Raw genomic sequence first — 22,013 nt, forward strand, 5'->3', positions numbered from 1 at the left:
AAATAAAAATATTGCTATTCTCACCTTCCGGCGTCCCGCGCAGCTTTCCCGCCTCTCTCCACGCTCCCGGTCCCAGTAATCGTTTGCGCGACTGACCGTGAGACGTTGCGCTCCCGCGACGTCATCGTGAATGACCGCGAGACGTCGCGCTCCCGCGAGATCTCGACGTCATCGCGGTCATTCTCGCAAAGGATTACTGGGACTGGGAGCGTGGAGAGAGGCGGGAAGGCTGCGCGGGACGCCGGAAGGTGAGAATAACAATATTTTTTATTTTAATTCTATTTTTTACAGGGATATGATACCCAGAGCCCGGAGGACAGTCTCCTCTCCTCTGGACCGTGGGTATCATCTGCAAATGTTCTGCTTATTTTTCGCATGGTGGGCACAGCCACATGCGGGAAGTGGAACAATGCAATCCTATGGGTGCGGGATCGTCGCGATTCCTCTAAATTAATGAGCATGCTGCGTTTTTTTTACCGCGAAGCGATTCCGCCGCGGAAAAAAAACGCAGCATTAGCACAGCATTGCGGAATCCCATAAGATGCTTATTTTTCACGTTTTCGCCGCAAAATCGCGCGTTTAAAACCGCCGTGAAAAAACCACAACGTGTGAACTCAGCCTTAATGTCATAAATATACTGTAACTGTACCTTTTCCTTGTTGTTAAAATTGTTAAATTAATAAAAATAGTTTAAAAAAAAAAGAATTACTGCTTTAAGCCACATATACTGTATATTTATTTCTCACATTGGGCATTAATCTCAAATATGCATCAAGTTTGGTGATCACTGTCTCACAAACACTGTCTGCTACAGTGAAGGAAATAATTCATTAAGATTTTGAGGCTGTCGCTTGTCAACTCAGAGCCTCAACTGCCTCCATAAGTTTTCTATGGGATTAAGGTCTAGAGACTGGCTAGGCCACTCCACGACCTTAATGTGCTTCTTTTTGAGCCACTCCTTTGTTGCCTTGGCTGTATGTATTGGATCATTGTCTTATTGGAAGACCCAGCCACGACCCATTTTTAATGCCCTGGTGGAGGGAGGGAAGGAGGTTGACACTCAGGATTTTACAGTATATGGCTCCATCCATTCTTCCATTGATGTGGTGAAGTAGTCCTGTGCCCTTAGCAGAGAAACACCCCCAAAACATAATGTTTCCACCTCCATGCTTGACAGTGAGGACAGTGTTCTTTGGTCATAGGCAGCATTTCTCTTCCTCCAAACATGGAGAGTTGAGTTAGTGCCAAAGAGCTCAATTTTTGTCTCATTTGACCACATCACCTTCTCCCAATCACTCACAGAATCATCCAGGTGTTCATTGGCAAACTTCAGACCGGCGTGCACATGTGCCTTCTTGAGCAGGAGGACCTTGCGGTCACTTCAGGATTTTAAACCTTTACAGCGTAATGCGTTACCAATGGTTTTCTTGGTGACTGTGGTCCAAGCTGCCTTGAGATCATTAACAAGTAACCCCGTGTAGTTTTATGCTGATCTCTCACCTTCCTTCTGATCAAGGATACCCCACGAGGTGAGACTTTGCATGGTGCCCCAGATCGATGTTGATTGACAGTCATTTTGTATTTCTTTCATTTTCTTGCTATTGCACCAACAGTTGTCTCCTTCTCACCCATCATCTTACTTATGGTTTTGTAGCCCATTCCAGCTTTGTGCTGGTCTATGATCTTGTCCCTGACATCCTTGTAAAGCTCTTTGGTCTTGCCCATGTTGTAGAGGTTAGAGTGTAACTGATTAATTGAGTCTGTGGACAGGAGTATTTTATAAAGGTGACTATGCAAGACAGCTGTCTTTAATGCAGGTAACAAGTTGATTAGGAGCGTCTAACTGGTCTGTAGGAGCCAGAACTCCTAATGGTTGGTAGGGGATCTAATACTTATTTCTCACTGCAAAATGCAAATAAATTTATATAATAATTTATACAATGTGATTTTCTGTATTTTATTTTTGATAGTCTATCTCTCAATGTTAAAATTAACCTACTCTTAAACTTAAAGCCTGTTCTTGTCTTTGACAGTGGCAAACTTACAAAATCAGCAATGGATCAAATAATTACTTCCTTCACTGTACGTGTGACTCTAGCCGAAGCCAACTCCACATACTCTGGCCTAATTCACATGTCTGATTTGTCACAGAACCGTTCTGAGCAAAATCGAAGAAACTTGTCCAAACTAGATCCAAGTATCAGGTCAAAATTAGAAATGCAAGTCTATAGGTTTGTGGATAAAAAATAAATAAAAAACATGCCAGCCAAGCGCAGTCCTATCGTCAGAGACTAGATAGAACCAATTTTTTTTTTTAACATATGGAAATAATAAAAACTGGATGAAAATCAGATGAAACAGATGATAATCAATGACGAAATTTAGTCCTTATTTACACACATCAGTTATTTCATGTACAAGAAAAATGACCCAAGTGTGAGAACAGCTGCTATCCAAGGTGAACAATCTGGTGTCTCATAAGATCCGATTTCTGTGTAAAGCATTTACCACACTCTGAACATTGAAATGGCTTCTCCCCTGTGTGGAATCTCTGATGTTTCATAAGCTCAGACTTCCAGGCAAAACATTTCCCACAATGGAAGCAAGAAAATGGCTTTTCCCCCGTGTGATTTCGCATGTGCTTAACAAGTTCAAATTTCAAGATGAAACGTTTTTCACACTCTGAGCAGGGAAACGGCTTTTCTCCTGTGTGAATTCTTTGATGTCTCATAAGGTCTGACTTCTGAATAAAACCTTTCCCACAGACAGAACAGAGAAACGGCTTCTCACCTGTGTGAATTCTCTCATGCTTAACAAGTTCTGATTTTCTGGCAAAACTTTTTCCGCAAGCCAAACACAACATTGGCTTCTCTCCCACATGAATTCTCTCATGTCGGACTAGCCCCAACTTCTGTGTAAAGCATTTTCCACACTCAGAACATGAAAATGGCTTCTCTGCTGTGTGGATCCTCTGATGTTTCATAAAATCAGATTTGTACGTAAAGCATTTCTCACACACAGGACAGGAAAATGGCCTCTCTCCAGTGTGAATTTTATGATGTTCCGTAAGATTAGACTTCTGCATGAAAGATTTACCACATTCCTTACATGAAAAAGGCTTCTCCCCTGTGTGGCTCCTGAAATGTTTTACAAGCGTTGACTTGCGCCTAAAACATTTACCACAGTCAATACATGCAAATGGCTTTTCCACAGAGTGGTTTTTCAAGTGACGTAAAAGACTAGATCTCATGGTAAAACTTTTCCCACATTCTGGACATGGATACGTTTCACACTCTTTGTGATCTGTGCTCTGCGACTCGGCTCCAGGGTTACAGGAATCGCTTAAAAGATCCCTGCTGTGAAGGGCTAGTGGCAGATTTGTAGCATCAGCAGCTCCTCTCTGAGAATCTTCAGTTTCAAATGTCTCATCATATTCTCCACAACCTAGGAGAAGTTAAAGAGTAGGTGTCATTTTTTTTTTTTTTAAACAATAGTACAAATGAAGATAGAAACTTTGTAATATATCTTATCATAGAAATCTGCTCATTTCGCCTCCTGCACAGATAATTCACAGGTAAAATCTGTCTTCAGCGTAGACAGATTTCTAGAGGTATGAGGTGATAGTTGCTGCTCAAACATCTATGGAGAACGGAAGAGCTAATGTAGGCCTGCACAACATGCGGCCTTCCGAAGGATACTGTATGGCGAGCAGAGAACCGTGAGACTTCAGTTCCCACCTCCCTATACTCCACTGTATTCATGTTTTTCAGATGCGAATACAGATAAACACTTCAGCAAAGCAGGACAGTGCAAATCAGCCCCCGCCCTGGCGTGCAGCAGCATCAGAAGGTCATCACACCTAGCTGTGACCTCATCACACTGCTGCTGTCACTGGCGTTGCAGGAGTTGTATGGGGGGACATCACAGAAACAGGCAGTGTGGGGAGGATATTATGGAGAGGCAGCGCTGGAGGGATATTTTGTGCAGGAAGAACAGTACGGGGCAATTATATATTCAGGGATGCAGTATGGAAGATATTATACTGCCCCATAAATAAAGATAATACTTTTATTTTTTAAAGGCACAGTGTTGGGATGTGCTACTGAAGACTGAGAAGAGAGACGTTTGCAGAGAGATGAGCTCTCGGCATGAAATCTCATCATGGCATCTGCACTATGTGGAGACAAAAGAGATGGGAACGATCAGAGAAGATGTCACTTATAAGGTACGTGGATGTAAAATATTATTTGTGCTATAGACCATGTCTCATCAAAACCGTGGTTCCTGTATGGTCCACAGTCTGATGGCTAGTATCAACAACTCCCAGTATCTCCTTACCATTATTAAGGACATACTAGGAATTGTAGGTTTACATGATACAAGTGTATATGGGGCTGACCTGAAACTGCAATTGATCACTGAACTAAGCTTGGTGATGTATTCATGCACTGACGGAGGTTCTGATCATGTAGAAATCCATACCGTGCTTCAAGTGAAAATTCAAAAAGCCTTAATTTAGTTTTCAAATTATGAGGAAGATTTAATTGAGTTTCTGCTCCAAAACCTCAGTCAAAGTTTGGAAGTGTTCACATCGTGAATGATTTTGAGTTTCTGCTCTAAAAAAAAATCAAATACCGTACTCAAAACTTGGTTCTGTAGATGTATTCATGTAAATACCTCTTTATATTTTTTTTGCACCACTTAGGACTGGTTCAGTATGACAATGAGGCCCTTCGACCAAAAAAATGTTGTGCCCCCTTGAGCTAGAGGCGGACACTGATACTCTACTGCACGTTCTCCAGAAACCACAGTTACAGTTTAAGATGTTTACTTGAAAGTTTCCTGCTCCAGGAAAGATCTAATGACTATGAAAAGCTAATACACATCCAATATCTTTGCACTGGAAATTGGCAGCAGCATTCTATGCAGAACCTTGGGCATCTGCCACAAAATTACAGGTTACACTGCTGCAAGTTTCTCTAAATGTGACTACTTTACGTGCAGCCACCTACTATGATTTTGGAATGGAAAGAAAGCTTGCCAAAAACCATTTCAATAAGTAATATATTAAATGGATTAAATTGTATTGTATAAATGTATTGAGACAGCAACAAATTACACAGAAAAATTACGCAGAAATAGGACAGGAATACCAGAAAAATATACAGCTCTGGCAAAAATTAAGAGACCACTACATCAAATCCCTGTCAGTGGCAGCCCAATCTCCAGACCTGAACCCCATTGAAAACCTGAGGAATGTAATCAAGAGGATGATGGATACTCACAAGCCATCAAACAAAGAAGAACTACTTTAATTTTTGCACTAGGAGCAGTGTGAAAGACTGGTGGAAAGCATGCCAAGAGCCATGAAAGCTGTTTTTAAAAATCATGGTTATTCCACAAAATATTGATTTCTGAACTCTTCCAGAGTTAAAACATTAGTGTTATTGTTTCTAAATGATTATGAATTTGCTTTCTTTGCATTATTTGAGGTCTGAAAGCACTGTATTTTTAATTTTGAACATTTTTCTGTCAGAAAAAAAAATACAAAAAAAATTATTGCTTGGAAATTCGGAGACATGTTGTCAGAAGTTTATAGACTAAAAGAACAATTTACATTTTGCTCAAAAATATATCTATAAAGAGAAAAATCAGACAAACTGAACATTTGAAAGTGGTGTCTTAATTTAAGTCAGAGCTATGTATACAAGCACCATATAATTCACAGTCCAAAACCAATATGGCAGAGAACAGTACTAAGAAATTGAAGACACAAGAGAAATTATATATATAAAATGAACCTTAGAGACTAATATCAAATAGCATCTTATTCTCATTGCTTTTAAAAGGGTTTTCCTCAAAATCACAAGTTATCCTCTCTCCATTAAGGATTTGGATGATTTTCCCAAAGCCACAGAAATAACTCGTCACAGAAGTTTATAAAGTATAGCCGTGAAAATAAAAAAAATAATAAAAAAAAAAAAAATCACAATTTTCCCACAAAAAATTACATTTAGTCCCAATTTTTTTTTAATTTTCACAGGTAACAGGAAATAATGGATCAAAAAGTTTGTTGTTCAAATTCTTCTGAGCGCGCAGATACCCCATATGTTGTGAAAAACTACTGAATGGGCACACTGCAGGGCTCAGAAAGGAAGGAGTGACGATTTGGAACACAAATTTTGATGGAATGGTCTGCAGGTGTCATGTCGTGTTTGGAGAGCCACTGATGTGCCGAAATAGTGGAAACCCGCCCCAAGTGAAACATTTTGGAAACTAGGCTCCTCAACGAATGTATCTATATGTGTGGTGAGCACCTTGAACCCTCAGGTGCTTCACAGAAGTTTATCAACTTCGAGCTATGAAAATAAAAAAAATAAATTTTTCCCACAAAAATGTTCTTTTTACACCCACTTTATTTTCACAAGGTTAACAGGAGAAATTGCACCATACAATTTGTTGTGCAATTTTTCCTGAGCACGCCAATACTCCATATGTGGCTGATAACTACTTTTGAGGCACAGTGCAAAGTTCCGAAGTCAAAGAAGCACCATATTGGAGTTCAGAATTTGCTGGAATGGTTTGAGGGTGCTATGTCACATTGGCAGTGCTCCTGAGGTGCCAGAAGTGAAGAAAAAAAAATAACAAAATTTTGTTATAGCCCCATCTTTTGGAAAATGGGTAGAAATGGCAAAAAAAAAATCCCACAATTTCTGCTGAATGTTGAAAAACCCCATATGTGGCTGTAGAGTACTTCTTAGCCATATGGCGAGACTCAGGCGTGACGGAGATCTATTCGCCTCCTGGAGCGCAGATTTTCCTAGAAGAGTTTGCGGACTCCATATACAGAGCCCCTAAGTGATAGAAGAGCAGAATCCCCCTTCAAGTGACCCCATTTTGGCAATTATACCCCTTTGGGAATTTATTTACATGTGTAGTGACGATTTGAACTACATGTGTAGTGACGATTTGAACTCCATGGGTGTTTTCCAGAAACAAGCTGTCATGATCCAGGTTGAGGTTTGCTTTCTGCTTCCCGACCTGGTCAGGCGGGGTTAACCTTCTCTGTGTCTTTTCCCCCCGCAGTGTATGACCCGGCTTGACTTCTGACCTGCCCATCCATCTTCCGTTCCTGTTTTGGATTGTTCTGTCTGGCTCTGACCTTTGGCGTGTTTCTGGTTGTGCTGGTGATAATTGCTTCACATGTGCAATACAAAGAAATCCTGAAAACATGATCTGTTGGTGGGCCTTGAGGACTGGAGTTGGGGAACCCTGCTCTAGTCCATCCAGCGCTTTCCTGCAGTGCTCCTTCTCCAGGCCCACACACTGAAAGTTTACACTTCTGCATTAAGCTTAGGCCATGTGACTCCTCAACCACGTGACTGATCACATGACTGTGACCTCACCAAAGGTCCTGTCAGTGGTGCTAGCTCTGTAGGGGGAGATATGGGGGAGGACACTCTCCCACCTGCTCTGTGAATGTCCCCCTAAAAACCAGCCCATAACATAACTTAACCCTCGCAACACTTACTGTGCTGGAGGAAATACATCTCTAGATTTTATAACACGGATGCCATTAGGCATAGTGAAACATATCTCCACTTTATTACATTACCAGTGACTGTCACATATTCCCCCCCTGCCCAAAACCGGAGGGTTTTTCGCGCCTTCACTGGCTTAGCAGGAGAGTCTGGATAGGGCATCTGCATTCCCATGCAGCTTCCCTGGCCTGTGCTCGACATGAAAATTAAAATCCTGTAGTGCTAAAAACCATCTAGTCACCCGAGAATTCTTCCCCTTACTTTCCCTCATCCATTTCAGGGGCACATGATCTGATACTAGCCTGAACTTACGACCTAGCAGGTAGTACTTCAGGATGTCAATCGCCCATTTGATGGCCAAGCACTCTTTCTCCACGATGGCATAGTTCTTCCCAAAAAGGAGAGTTTCCTACTCAGGTATAGGACTGGGTGTTAGTTGCCATCTGTCTCCTATGACAGCACAGCTCCTAAACTGACTTAAGAGGCATCTGTTTGGAGCACAAACTCCTTAGTGAAATCTGGCGAGACCAAGACTGGCTGTCTGCACAGGATGAGCTTCAAGTCCTGGAACACCATCTCAGCTTCAAAGGACCATTTGACCATAGTCGATTTTGTCCCTTTAAGGAGGTCCATCAGAGAGGCGGCTACCATGGCGAAGTTCGGGATAAACCAGTGGTAGCATCCCACAATGCCTAGGAATGCTTTGACCTGCTTTTTGGAGACCGGCTGTGGACACTTTTGGATTGCCTCCACTTTGTCTATTTGCGGCTTTATTTCGCCCCTTCCGTCAATTTAGCTCACGTATTTTGCCTCTTCTTTCCCAATGGCGCACTTCTTTGAGTTTATGGTAAACCCTGCCTTCCTCAGTGCATCCAGTACCGCCTGGACCTTCTGCAGATGACTTCCCCACTCCGGGCTGTTGTCCAAATAAGAGACGGTGTACTTCTTGTGAGTGACTAGGATCTGGTCCATAGCCTTCTGGAAGGTAGCTGGGGCTCCTTCTAGACCGAACGGCATTCTGGTACAATGGAAGCATCCATCAGGTATAGAGAAGGCCGTCTTCTCCTTGGCACTTGGGGTCAGGAGGATCTGCCTATACCCTTTTGTTAGGTCCAGGGTGGTGATGTATCTGGCTGACCCTAGCCTCTCGATGAGCTCATCCACCTGGGGCATTGGATACGCGTCAAACTTAAACACCTTATTCAACTTCGGGTAATCATTACAGAATCGCCACTCTCCATTAGGCTTCGGCACAAGGACAATAGGGCTGGACCAACCAGTCTTTGACTCCTCGATAACACCCAGACTCAATATTCTCCTCATCTCCTTGGAGATTACCTCGCGGCAGGCTTCGGGAATCAGATACGGCTTCTGATTCACCCTCACATGTGGTTTAGTCAGGATTTCGTGCTCCACAACTTGGTAGCTCTGTAAACACGTCTGTTGTGAACTCCCTTGCTCGGACTTCTGAGCCAAAGCTCCCTCTGGTAGTTACTGAGAGTAGTGGAGCTGGCCAGGATGATGGAAGTTCCCCACCTGACGATAATTGTGAACCTGGGATTACTGACTGGGAGCATATAATTGAGCTGGCTGCTCTTGGTGGTTTGCTGGCGATTTCCTCCATGTGCATTTGGAGTTCTTTTGTCCCCTGTCTGGTCTGCATGGTTCAGTTAAGTGATTCTTTTGCTAATTCTTTGCATCTAATCTGGTTGTGCCTTTTTTTGCTTTCTGCTTTGTTGCTAGGGTTCAGCGTACTCCCTGCTGGGGGCAGCGCTGGGCCCGGCTCCATATGTTACAGCTTGTGTCAGTTTGTTCAGTCCCCTGTTATGTTAGTATCTTTTTCTTTGCTTCCAGTTTATACCAGAGTGCTGATCTAGCGGGGGAGAGGTTGTGTGGCCTCAGGCTTTTTGTATATCAGAAGTGTTGTTTTTTTTAGGGTTTTGTGCGTGATTGCAGACAGTATCTTTTCTGTCCTGTCTAGACAGCTTGGGCCCCACCGTTTGCTCAGTCTGTTTTCTGCCTGTGTTTATCTTTCATCTTGCCTCACCGACAATATACACTGTGTGCAGAATTATTAGGCAAATGAGTATTTTGATCACATCATCCTTTTTATACATGTTGTCCTACTGCAAGCTGTATAGGCTTGAAAGCCAACTGCCAATTATGTAAATCAGTGAATATAAACTATAGGAAGAGAGAGCGCAATAGGGTCTTATCTGGGTAAACTTTGAAGAAAGACAAGATAAATATACTCACCCTTTGCAGGAGAGATTTACGCATGTAAAGTCAAAGGTCAGCCTGCTGCACGTCCAGGGCTCAACTGGCCGCCGAAAACATCAGTTTTATAAGGATTAAATTTTTGGACTTTGTGCACTGCTTGACAAATTACCACATCCAAGTTATGTCGAAGGTTTAACCATTTATTTCCCAACGCGTTTCGAAGTGTACAACACTTCTTCCTCAGGGGATGACATATGTTAAGCTTTGATATTTATGAGTCTTTTGGGTTGATTGAAAACATAGTTGTTGTTCAATAATAAAAAGAATCCTCTCAAATACAACTTGCCTAACAATTCTGCACGCAATGTATGTTTGGGGGCTGTCTATTCCTTTGGGGATCTGCTCCAGGGCAGTTTAGATTGCACCTTTCTGGCTTTAGGCTTAGTTAGTTCTCCGGCTGTGATGAAGCGTCTAGGGCATCGTAGGAATGCTCCACGGCTACTGCTAGTTGTGTTGATAGGATCAGGGGTCTGCAGTCTGCTTAGTTACCAATGTTTCTGGTGGCTTAGCCTATTCCTCCCATCCTCCTCGGTGACCCATTCATAACACAGGTCCCTGTTCCGCTGAAGCAGCTCACGACACTGTTATTTCTGGGTTGGTGACAGTGTCTCTACCACTGTGATATCCTCGACCTTGGCTTCAGGACTGGCCCCTACGCATGGTGCTTCTACCGGATCCCTGTCTCGCCATGGTTTTAGTAGGTTGATGTGTTACAATTGGTACGGCTTCCTTCTCCCTGGCTGGTGGACCTTTTAGTTGACATCACTCAACTTCTCGACCACCCCGTATGGCACTTGCCACTTGGCCAGGAATTTACATTCCAAGGTGGGAATCAACACCAACACCCGTTCTCCAGGGTTAAACTGTCTCAGCCTTGCGGCTTGTTAGTAGACCCTCGCCTGGTCTTCTTGTGCTTGAAGGAGGCTCTCCTTCACAATCGGTACTTGCGATTCTGTTCTGCATTTGGGCCACATACTCAATAACGCTCTGGTGGGGTGTAACTTCTGCCTCCCAGGTCTCCTTTGCAACATCTAGAAGTCCACAGGGATGCCGTCCATACAACAGCTCAAACAGTGAGAATTCCATAGAGGACTGAGGAACATCCCTGATAGAGAACACGTACAGTAGTAGGCAATCCCAGTCTAAGTCATCCCTGTCCACGACCTTCTTAAGCATGGACTTCAACGTCTTGTTGAATCTCTACTCCAGGCCAACTGTATGCGGATGGTACACCAATGTGCGGAGTTGTGTATCCTGAAGAGCCTTGCACAACTCCCTCATCACTTTGGACATAAACGGTGTGCCTTGGTCCGTCAGGATCTCTTTTGGCAAGCCCGTCCGAAAAAAAATATGGACTCTTGGGCTATGCTCCTGGCGGAAGAGTTTCTAAGGGGTACTGCCACCAAGTACCGTGTTGCATAGTCCATCACCACTAGAATGTATTGGTCCCCCATGGATGACTGAACCAGGGGCCCCACAAGGTCCATGGCAATCCTGTCAAATGGGACCTTTATAATGGGCAATGGCACTAGGGGACTTCAAAAATGGGACATGGGGGCTGTAAGCTGACAAGTAGGGCAGGACCGGCAATAGTTAATCTCTAGGTGACACCCAGGTCAGTACAGTCATGGCCAAAAGTTTAGAGAATGACACAAATATTATATTTTCACATGATTTGCTGCCCTCTGGTTTTTGTGTGTGTTTGTCAGATGTTTTTATCACATACAGAAATATAATTGCAATCATATTATGAGTAACAAAAGGTTATATTGACAGTTAGAATGAGTTAATGCAGCAAGTCAATATTTGCAGTGTTGACCCTTCTTCAGGACCTCAGCAATTCTCCCTGGCATGCTATCAATCAACTTCTGGATCAAATCCTGACTGATAGCAGTCCATTCTTGCAAAATCAATGCTTTTATTTTGTCTGAATTTGAAGGTTTTTGTTTGTCCACCCATCTCTTGATGATTGACCACAAGTTCTCAATGGGATTAAGATCTGGGGAGTTTCCAGGCCATGGTCCCAAAATCTCTGTTTCGTTCCCTGAGCCATTTAGTTATCACCTTTGCTTTATGGCAAGGTGCTCCATCATGTTGAAAAAGGAATTGTTGATCGCCAAACTGCTCTTGGACGGTTGGGAGAAGTTGCTCTTGGAGGACATTCTGGTACCATTCTTTATTCATGGCTGTGTTTTTAGGCAAGACAGAGAGAACCCATTCCCTTGGCTGAGAAGCCACCCCACACATGAATGGTTTCAGGATGCTTGACAGTTGGCATGAGACAAGACTGGTGGTAGCGCTCACCTGGTCTTCTCCGAATAAGCCGTTTTCCACATGTCCCAAACAATCGAAAAGGGGATTCATCAGAGAAAATGACTTTACCCCAGTCCTCAGCAGTCCACTCCCTGTACCTCTTGCAGAATATCAGTCTGTCCATGATGTTTTTTCTGGAGAGAAGTGACTTCTTTGCTGCCCTCCTTGAGACCAGGCCTTGCTCCAAGAGTCTCCGCCTCACAGTGCGTGCAGATGCACTCACACCTGCCTGCTGCCATTCCTGAGCAAGCTTTGCACTGCTGGTAACCCGATCCCGCAGCTGAAACACTTTTAAGAGACAGTCCTGGCGCTTGCTGGTCTTTCATGGGCGCCCTGGGGCCTTTTTGGCAACAAGGGAACCTCTCTCCTTGAAGTTCTTGATGATGCGATAGATTGTTGACTGAGGTGCAATCTTTCTAGCTGCGATACTCTTCCCTGTTATGCCATTTTTGTGCAGTGCAATGATGACAGCACGTGTTTCTTTAGAGATAACCATGGCTAACAGAAGTGAAACAATGATGCCAAGCACCAGCCTCCTTTTAAAGTGTCCAGTGGTGTCATTCTTACTTAATCATGACAGATTGATCTCCAGCCCTGTCCTCATCAACACCCACACCTGTGTTAATGGAGCAATCACTGAAACGATGTTAGCTGGTCCTTTTAAGGCAGGGCTGCAATGATGTTGAAATGTGTTTTGGGGGATAAAGTTAATTTTCTAGGCAAATATTGACTTTGCAAGTAATTGCTGTTAAGCTGATCACTCTTTATAACACTCTGGAGTATATGCAAATTGCCATTAGAAAAAATGAAGCAGTAGACTTTGTAAAAATTAATATTTGTGTCATTCTCTAAACTTTTGGCCATGACTGTAGAACCTCCTAAGGACCCGTTCTTGGGTTTTGTCTACTCCCAGATGTCCACCCAAGATATGGAAATGGGCCAGGTCTAAGACCCTATGCCTATGGGGACCCAGTACTAATAACTGCTCTACTACTTCATCTCTCAGCTTAGTGACCTGATACAACAGCTCTCCATATAATGCAAAATGTCGATACCTGGTGACAGCCCCCTTGGGCAACCCCATTTATCACTGTCACATTTTCCAATGCCCATTTCGGGTAAGATCCCGCATTTAAGCAGTCCCAAAATGTCCCCCAGAAACCCCCAGTTCAGGAATCTCGGCCTTACTGTTCACCGTCTCGTCCTAGTCACCAGCAAGGACCCACAAAGTGAATTCATCCACTTCCAACTGAGACTGAGTTCCCTCAGGGTTGGACAGTCAGACATTTGGTATCCCAGACTTCCACCACAAGTCCCAGAATAGTTTAAAGTCCCACCCTATTATCACCGGGTGCAGCAAGTCCTTAACCATCCCAAACTCATGCGACTCAACCCCAAAGTTAGTTTTTATAGTCACTCTGGCAACAGGATAGTCCTTGGCGTCCCCGTAGATACAGCGGACACCCACGTTTTTCCCTGAGACCAACTGCTGTGGGAGCGTGGCCTTTATCAGGGTCACCAAGCTCCCTGAGTCTAACAGTCTTGACACCAGCACTCCATTTATGTTCACAGGACATGACTGCGGCCCCTCTCCGGGCTGAGAGTCCACACTGCAGGTGGGATAAGCATAGTAGGAGCAGCGCCTCCCTAGGCTGCAGTCCATCTCTTCTGAGGACAATGGACAACGGGCGGCTATATGTCCTGGACCTCAACATCTTTAGCACAGCAAGTCTCTCCCTGTGGCCTTTGACAACCCCTCAGTGACCACTTGGGATCTAGGACTCCCCCCAGTGGTGGCTCTACTACCCCTCTTTTGGAGCTCAGGTTCCCGCTGGGTACCCCAGTATGGAGATGCACCACCCCCTGGTTTCCTTCGGGATCTCTCGACCACCTGAAACCGCTCCATTGGGCCCACTAGTTCGTCCGCATTTCGGGATCTCCCTGGGCAACCCAGGTCTGCACCAGCCTAGGAAGTGCGTGCACAAATCTGTCCATGGCCACCTGCTCGACCAACTGGGCTCGAATGGAGGATTCTGGCTGCAGCCATTTTTGCACCAGATGCAGGAGGTCAAACATCTGGGACCGAGGTGGTTTATTCCCACAATATGCTCAATGGTGAACCCTTTGCGCTCTTAATGACAAAGTCATTCCCGCACGTGCCAAAACATGGATTTTTGTGATAACTCACCGTAAAATCCTTTTCTCTGAGACGCTCATTGGGGGACACAGATACTGTGTGCTATGTCCCCCGATGAGGCGAAGGAGAAACATGGATTTTTGTAATAACTCACCGTAAAATCCTTTTCCCCGAGACGCTCATTGGCGGACACAGCACACAGTATCTGTGTCCCCCAATGAGGCGAAGGAGAAATTTCCATTTTTAACTTGGCATACTCTTGTGCATCCTGTAAAGCCAGATCATAATAGGCCTTCTGGGGCTCACCAGTCAAATAGGGGGACAGCACCTCTGCCCACTGCTCTTGTGGTAGCTTCCTACACTTCGCCACCCGCTCGAACACAGTCAAAAACGCCGCCACATGATCAGAGTCATTTTCTGCATTACTCGTCTTAGCGTCTTCTGGACGTACATGTCGTCACCTGGATTTGGGGTAGGTGTTTTCCGGCCCTCCACGAACTGCCTCTGCAAGCAAGTCAATATGCTTATGGTGCTGCTCGTGCTGTTGCTGCATCTGCTGTATAAGCAGCTTGCTTGTTTCTGGCTGCGCCATCTGCTGCTGCTGTAATTGTTGCTGATGCTGCAATTGCTGTTGCTGCTGTGCTTGTAGTAGATGTTTTAGCAGGTCCTCCATCTTACCTGACGTCACACACTAGCAGGTGGCTGTCCCACGTGTTTACTGGAAACGCTGCCTACACTTCTAACACTACTTGTGGTAGAGCGGCTCACTCGGCTGCACACAGAGGTAGGCTGAGGCTTTAAGAACTTCCTTTGGTTTATCATAAGTAGCATAAACCAAGGGGGGGGGGGTAGTGAAGAAAATACAGCCCACTGGGCAAAACAGGAAAACAAAACAAAATGGTGGCAGAACAAACACAGTCCTTCTGTGAGCCAGGTCCCTCCCGCTCACGGCTGACAGAACACACACGGTTCAGGTTCTCTAGTCCATGCAGCATTTTTCTGGAGCGCTCCTTCTCCAGGCCCACACACAGAACACTGAAAGTTCGTTCCTTCAGCCATTTAAGCCCATACCATGTGACTCCTCAACCATGTGACTGATCACGACTGTGATCTCACTAAGGTCCTGTCAGCACAAAGTGGTGCTAGCTCTGTAGGGGGAGATATGGGGGGGACATTCTCCCGCCCGCTCTATGAATGTCCCCCTAAAAACCAGCCGATAAAATAACTTGACCCTCACAACACTTACTGTGCTGGAAGAAATACAACTCTGGATTTTATAACACTGATGCCATTATGCGTAGTGAAACATATCTCCTCTCTATAACATTACCAGTGACTCTGTCACATAGGAAACCCCGATGCAAGCGCATGATAAATGTGAGCCGAGCCTTACTTTGATCTTTGAAATCAACAGCAGGTGAAGGATTTTTTTACGCCGTTCCTCCTGCGTTATAAGTGATTAAATGACGTTGTTCTTCGGGTCGGTGTGATTACAGCGATACCATAATTATGTAGGGTTTTTATGTTTGGCTGCTGTCACACACTAAAAGACTTTCTATTGCATAGAGTAGTATTTTTAGCATCACCATATTTTGAGAGCTATAATTTTTTCCATATTTCAGCAGATACAGTTATGCGAGCGATTGTTTTTTGCGTGATAAGTTGACATTTTGATTGGTACCATTTTTGGGCACATTACTTTTTTATTGCTTTCTATTCCAATTTTTACGAGGTAAAATGAACAAAAACCAGCAATTCAGGAATTGTTTTGTAGGTTTTTTTTATGCCGTTAAACAATAAATTTTAATTTTTTATTTTAAATATTTTTGCATTTTTTTTAAATTTTTTTTACTTTGTCCCACTGTGGGTCTTTTTGCAGTCTAATCGCTTGTAAAGCTTAGCAATGCCTTGAGCTTTGCTACGCTTTACAAAAGATCAGCGCGGCACTGAGAGAGATTCTTTGATCTCAGTATTTAAGGGGTTAAAGTGACGGAAGTGGTGTGAGCTGTCAGAATCCGCTCACACCCGGCGATGGATATGTCCAATGTTGGGAAGGGGTTAATGAGTAATCATCATTTTATTTTTGTTACATAAATGACTAGTACACATAAAACTCAGAAACTTTGCAATATATCTTAAAAGATAAATCTGCTTTTCTCCATCAGGACTGATCATTCATTCTTAATTTATGGGTAACATCTGTATTCAGTAAATACGGAATGTTACATTACCTAGATAGGATATAGCAGTTGCTACTGGTAAGATTCTACGTAGATAGGGCGAGAAGAAGGAAACATGAACTCTAGCTCCTCTTCCCGCCTGTCTGCATAGAATCTTATGTGCACACTCCTATCTCAGTAATGTAAACATCTGTCTTCCTTGAATTAAGATGTTACCTGGAATTGAGAATTTAGGAAATGATTGATCAGTCCTGGTAGAGAAAGAAGCACATTTTTCTGACAATCTGTCACGGGGGTACCGCAACAGAGTGGTCTCCTCTAGTTCAGGGGTCAGAAGATCGCGGTGTCCGCCTACAAGTGCACCTACACTGGGTGGATCTGCTTTGCCCTTCAGTTAGCTGTGCAGATTTCCCTTGTTTTGGTGTTGCAAGAGTTAAGCTGTGCAGATTTCACTTGCTATGTTGTTGCAAGAGTTCTGTTTGTCTCCTAGAACACTTCATACTGAATTATCTCAGCTGGTTTGATTTCTCCACTCATTTCTGTTATAAATACTCACCTCTTAGCTTTACTAGATGCCAGTGATAGCTTGCTATAACCTGGTTTGGGGCTGGAGATCTGAGCTGTTTAGAGAGGTCATCTTTGGAGATATCTGTGTGGACGTTTGAATGCCTTTCCTTACCTTATCTCCTATTTGGCTTAACTCCCCATATCCTTCCCCTTTTCCCCTTCTGTAATCTGAGAGCGTTTTCTGTGATTGCTATTTCTGTTACCCTTGTCTGGTTCCCTTTGTGTCTTTAGGTTAGACCAGAACTAGCATTAGTCGGGCTTGTTCTCAGGGTAAGATAGGGATAAGAACGTGATCGCAGCACAGGGTGAAAGATCCCATTTATGGACACCAGGGAGCTCAGGGTAAGTATCAGTTGTGTAGCCCTAGTGTTTCCCTAGTGGCAGAGTTCCCTTGTTCTTCTGTTCCACCGTGCGCTGTCATGCTTCTGGCAAAAACGGGACATAATATTACAAAGTTTCTTATTTTTACATGTATTTTTGATTTATAAACATAAAATTTAAAATGTTGTTTACTCTAATATTAATAAGAGTATGCTAGTTAAAGCTAATTTTTGACGTTAGTATTTTATATGATCGATGAGGTGACCACTGCAGCCAATCACTGGGATCAGTAGCTTGTACCATCTACAACGACATCAGTGCTAAGCCCACCAATTGGCTGCTGCATTTAGTTACGCTGTAGTTATTACGCCACCGTTGTAACCTGTCGAAGACTGAGATAGGAGCAACAGCTCTGGACCTAGGGAAGGAGATAATAGCTCTTTGTCCTTTTCTACATTTTCAATCCTGGGACAAGAAAATGAAATCCCAGACAACCCTTTTAATATTACAATGAATGTTATCTGATAATTTTCATACGGACTGAAATCTATAGGATGTGTGTCCATTGTCTAAGATAGTTGTTGGTACTCACCTGGGTTAATAACTATTGCAATGTTTTCCTCCTTAACTTGTTCCTCGCTCATAAAGCTCTCCTCTTCTCCAACAGTAACTTCAACAAGGTTGTTATCCTTAGCAAAAAAAAAAAAAATGTAAATGACTTTTTGAACCAAAGACTATGTCCACCTTTGCAACTAATTTTTTACTTTTAATCTCAAATGCAAATAATATAAACAACTTTGAAAACATTTTGTGAATAATGTTTTGCAGTGGTACAGCTCTTTATGGTTGAAGACTACGAACAAACCTTGTGTGGTCTGTGCCTACAGCAATCTTCCCGTTCCATCCATCCCCTGCCATCCCTTAGGTTATGTGCACATGATGTCTTTAAGACGCTGGTTGACCTTCCAAGGATTTCCTAGGAGCCAATTCAGGAAACAGCGGTCTTTTTCCCAGAGCGGTTTTGCTGGCGCCTCTCCTGCCGGTGTGTTTTCTTCTCTATGAGGCCACATTCACAAGTTCAGTTTTTTACCTTAGTACATGTAAGCCCAAACCAGGAGTGGAACAATCAGAGGAAAAGTATAATAGAAACACGTCATCCACTTCTGTATTTATCACACACTCCTGGTTTTGTATTACAAATTCTGAGGTAAAATACTGACACATGAAGGTGGAAACGTGACCTAATACAAACTATAACTAATGGAAGCTGTCCAAAGAATAGCCACATGGTTTCTGAAGCCTGAAGCGGTAAAGAGTAGTAACAAGAGACTGAACATGTGCACGGCAATGTTGTTTTTACATGGTTGGGCACTATATTGATTGTTTTCTGTGGTTTTTAAGATGGAATAATGTCGGAATTTGCCTGAAAAAGAAGTTGTGTACACACATCCTTACTAAGTCAGCAAGAAGGTGACAATTGGAAGTATGGCAGAAGGATTGAAGGTTTTTTTTTTGGAGCTTAATCATAGCTACACCATTTTTGATCAAGGCTAATTTGATTGTTGCTTCGGTCATAAAAATGGTTACAAGTTTTTTTATTGGTGGCTTTGACCTTGGTTAGACTTGCCCCAGTATCCTGTATAAGGTTTTGATTTTCCACTGGACAATCCTGGAAATATAGAGAACTTGGACATCTGTCTCATGTATTTCTGTTATTGGATTAATCTGAAGCACAAACAGACTGATTTTTTTTTTCCATGTTAGATGATGAGAGTAAACAAATGACTGTGAAAGCTACAGTTTATATGACAGTAAAGGAAAGTGTCCTCTCACCATACAATGTGAGGGGCTGGCAGTTCTCCACCACGAAGCCATTGTACACATTCTTGTGTCCTTCTAAATACTCCCACTCCTCCATGGAGAAACAGAGGGTTATGTCATGACATCTTATAGGAATACAATCACCATCCAGGCACCCATCTTATTTTTACTGTAAAATACCCCAATTTTCCCAGCAGCACTCACCTCTCCAGTCAGCAGCTCAATGATCTTGTTGGTGAGGTCTAGGATTTTTTGTTTCTTTTTTTCTATGCTCATTAGTGGAGTCACCATGATGGGGCACTGGGTCCTGATCAATTCTGCAGACGCACACGGATGACTCTCAAGGGAAACACACTTACTATAATTTTTCTTCACCAAAGCACAGTCCTATGAAATGAGAACAACACAGAATACATTTTAAAGAGAAACATGGATTTTTCTGAGTACTCATCGTAAAATCCTTTTCTCAGAGACGCTCATTGGGGGACACAGGTACTGTGGGTGTATGCTACTGCCGTCTGGAGGCTGACACTAAGTATACAAAAAAAAAAGTTAACTCCTCCTCGGCCGCATACACCCTCGCCCCGATTGCGGGAGGAAACCAGTTTAGTGCAATAGCAGTAGGAGAACACAAAAACAATTTAGCCTTAAAGCAGAATACCATATGTCTGAAAAAGGACCACCCTAAATTTAAAAGGAATCATATTAACTAAATAAACAAGAGCCAACTGGCTATCAGGGTGGGTGCTGTGTCCTCCAATGAGCGTCTCAGAGAAAAGGATTTTACGGTGAGTACTCACAAAAATCCATGTTTCTCCTTCGTCTCATTGGGGGACACAGGTACTGTGGGACGTCCTAAAGCAGTCCCTGGGTGGGAGATTGACTCACCGATCCAAGCCACATGCACCTCCTGCCTAAAGGTGCGCCACTGCTGCTTGGAGAATTCTTCTACCCAGACTCGCATCTGACAAAGCCTGAGTATGCACATTGTAATGTTTAGAAAAAGTGTGCAGGCTGGACCAGGTTGCCACTTTGCATACCTGCTCCTCCGAAGCCTGGTGCCGATGTGCCCAAGAGGCGCCCACTGCCCGAGTAGAGTGCGCTCTTATCCCTACTGGAATTGGTGTGCCTCTAATACGATAAGCCTCTTGAATAATTAGACGAATCCATCTGGCTATGGTCGAATTTGAGGCTGCGAGTCCCTTCCTGCGCCCTTCGGGGATCACAAACAGAGAGTCTGTCTGGCGAAAAGGTGCCGTCCGCGACACTTACCTTCTGACCGCTCTCACTAGGTCCAATGTGTGGAGCACCTTTTCCACCTGATGTACTGGCGCTGGACAAAATTAAGGCAGAACAATGTCCTCATTAATGTGAAATGAGAAGACAACCTTCGGCAGAAAGGGGGAAGCCGGTCTCAGAACTGCCTTATTCTTGTAAAAAGGTAAGAAACGGTGCCCTACAAGATAGGGCTGCCAACTCCGAGACCCTCCTAATGGAAGTTATGGCTACCAAGAATACGACCTTCCTGGAAAGGTACGATGACCCTTGGAAGTAGTGGCAGCGGGGGAAACAGGTATGGGAGGCGAAACTGGTTCCATGGTAGAACCAACGCATCCACTGCGATCGCTCGCGGGTCTTGAGATCGAGCGACAAACACGGCCACTTTGGCGTTTACCCTGGAGGCCATCAGATCCACGTCCGGTGTTCCCCACCGTTGGCAAATCTGCTGGAAGACCTCGGGGTGCTGAGACCATTCCCCGGACACGACACCCTGCCGGCTTAGGAAGTCCGCTGCCGAATTTTCCACGCCTGGTATGTGGACTGCTGAAATTACCGAGTGGTCCCCCTCGGCCCAGCGTAGCACATGCTCTATCTCGCGCATAGTTGCTCTGCTGCGCGTACCCCCCTGATGATTCACGTACGCCACCGCCGTGGCGTTGTCCGATTGAATCCGGACAGGACGTCCTGCTAGAAAGTGCTGGAAATGTTGCAGTGCCAACCGCACTGCTCGTATCTCCAACAAGTTGATCGGGAGGCGTGCCTCCTGTAGCGACCAATGCCCCCGAGTCGTGTGCTGGCGAAAAACTGCTCCCCAAACGAGGAGGCTCGCATCGGTTGTGATCACCAACCATTGATCTGGGGGGGAAAGGTTTCCCCTGAAGAAGAGAGGAGTCGCGCGTCCACCACTGCAGTGACCGTTTGACTTGGGAGGGCAACCTGCACTGATGATCGAGCGTGAATGGACTCTTGTCCCAGGATGTCAAGAGGGCGTGCTGCAGGGAACGAAGATGGAATTGGGCAAACGGAATTGCTTCCATTGCCGCCATCATCCTCCCTAGGACCCTCATCCCGAACCGAATGGTGTGAGGGCCTGGTTGTTGAAGCGTCCAAACCCCCTGCCGGAGCGCTCGCGCCTTGTCCTAGGGAGAACTACCAACCCTCGGGAGGTGTCGAAAATCATCCCTAGGAACGAAATCCTCTGAGCTGGGACAAGGGATGACTTCTTCCCGTTGATCAACCATCCTAGGCGGGATAAGGTATACAGTGTGATGTTGACATTTTCCTCGCATGCCCGAAAAGACGGACCTTTCACCAAGAGGTCATCTAAGTACGGCAAGACCACTATGCCCAGAGAGTGTAGAATGGCCATGACGACCACCATTACCTTCGTGAACACTCTGGGGGCGGTGGGCAACCCGAAAGGCAGAGCTACAAATTGGAAATGCCGCCCATCGATTGCAAAACGTAGAAACCTTTGATGCGGAGGAAAAATAGGGATGTGTAGGTAAGCATCCTGGACATCGATCGAGGCCAAGTATTCTCCCTGCTCCATGGCCGATATCACTGAACGGA

At 44.4% G+C, this 22,013-nt stretch overlaps 1 protein-coding gene across 10 annotated transcripts in view; it reads right to left on the minus strand.

The window, feature by feature from the left end:
* Window positions 1-2,362: 2,362 nt before the first annotated feature.
* The window catches only part of LOC141048589 (uncharacterized), a 75,693-nt gene continuing 56,042 nt past the window's right edge, over window positions 2,363-22,013 (minus strand). For 6 of the 10 annotated variants that reach the window (XM_073544323.1, XM_073544321.1, XM_073544326.1 and 3 more), the window contains exons 4-6: window positions 19,365-19,547; window positions 17,932-18,028; window positions 2,363-3,444 (exon numbers count right to left, since the gene is read on the minus strand). In XM_073544323.1, coding sequence (XP_073400424.1) covers window positions 2,450-3,444; window positions 17,932-18,028; window positions 19,365-19,547 — 1,275 coding nt within the window. In that variant the 3' untranslated portion in view covers window positions 2,363-2,449. Of the gene's footprint in view, window positions 3,445-17,931; window positions 18,029-18,204; window positions 19,548-22,013 lie in introns of all 10 variants that reach the window. The other 4 variants (XM_073544330.1, XM_073544328.1, XM_073544329.1 and 1 more) reach the window with 4 other exon arrangements.

This window comes from Dendrobates tinctorius, unplaced genomic scaffold, assembly GCF_039654945.1.
Source record: "Dendrobates tinctorius isolate UK_male_01 unplaced genomic scaffold, ASM3965494v1 ptg000137l, whole genome shotgun sequence".
In the NCBI taxonomy this organism is placed as follows: domain Eukaryota; kingdom Metazoa; phylum Chordata; class Amphibia; order Anura; family Dendrobatidae; genus Dendrobates; species Dendrobates tinctorius.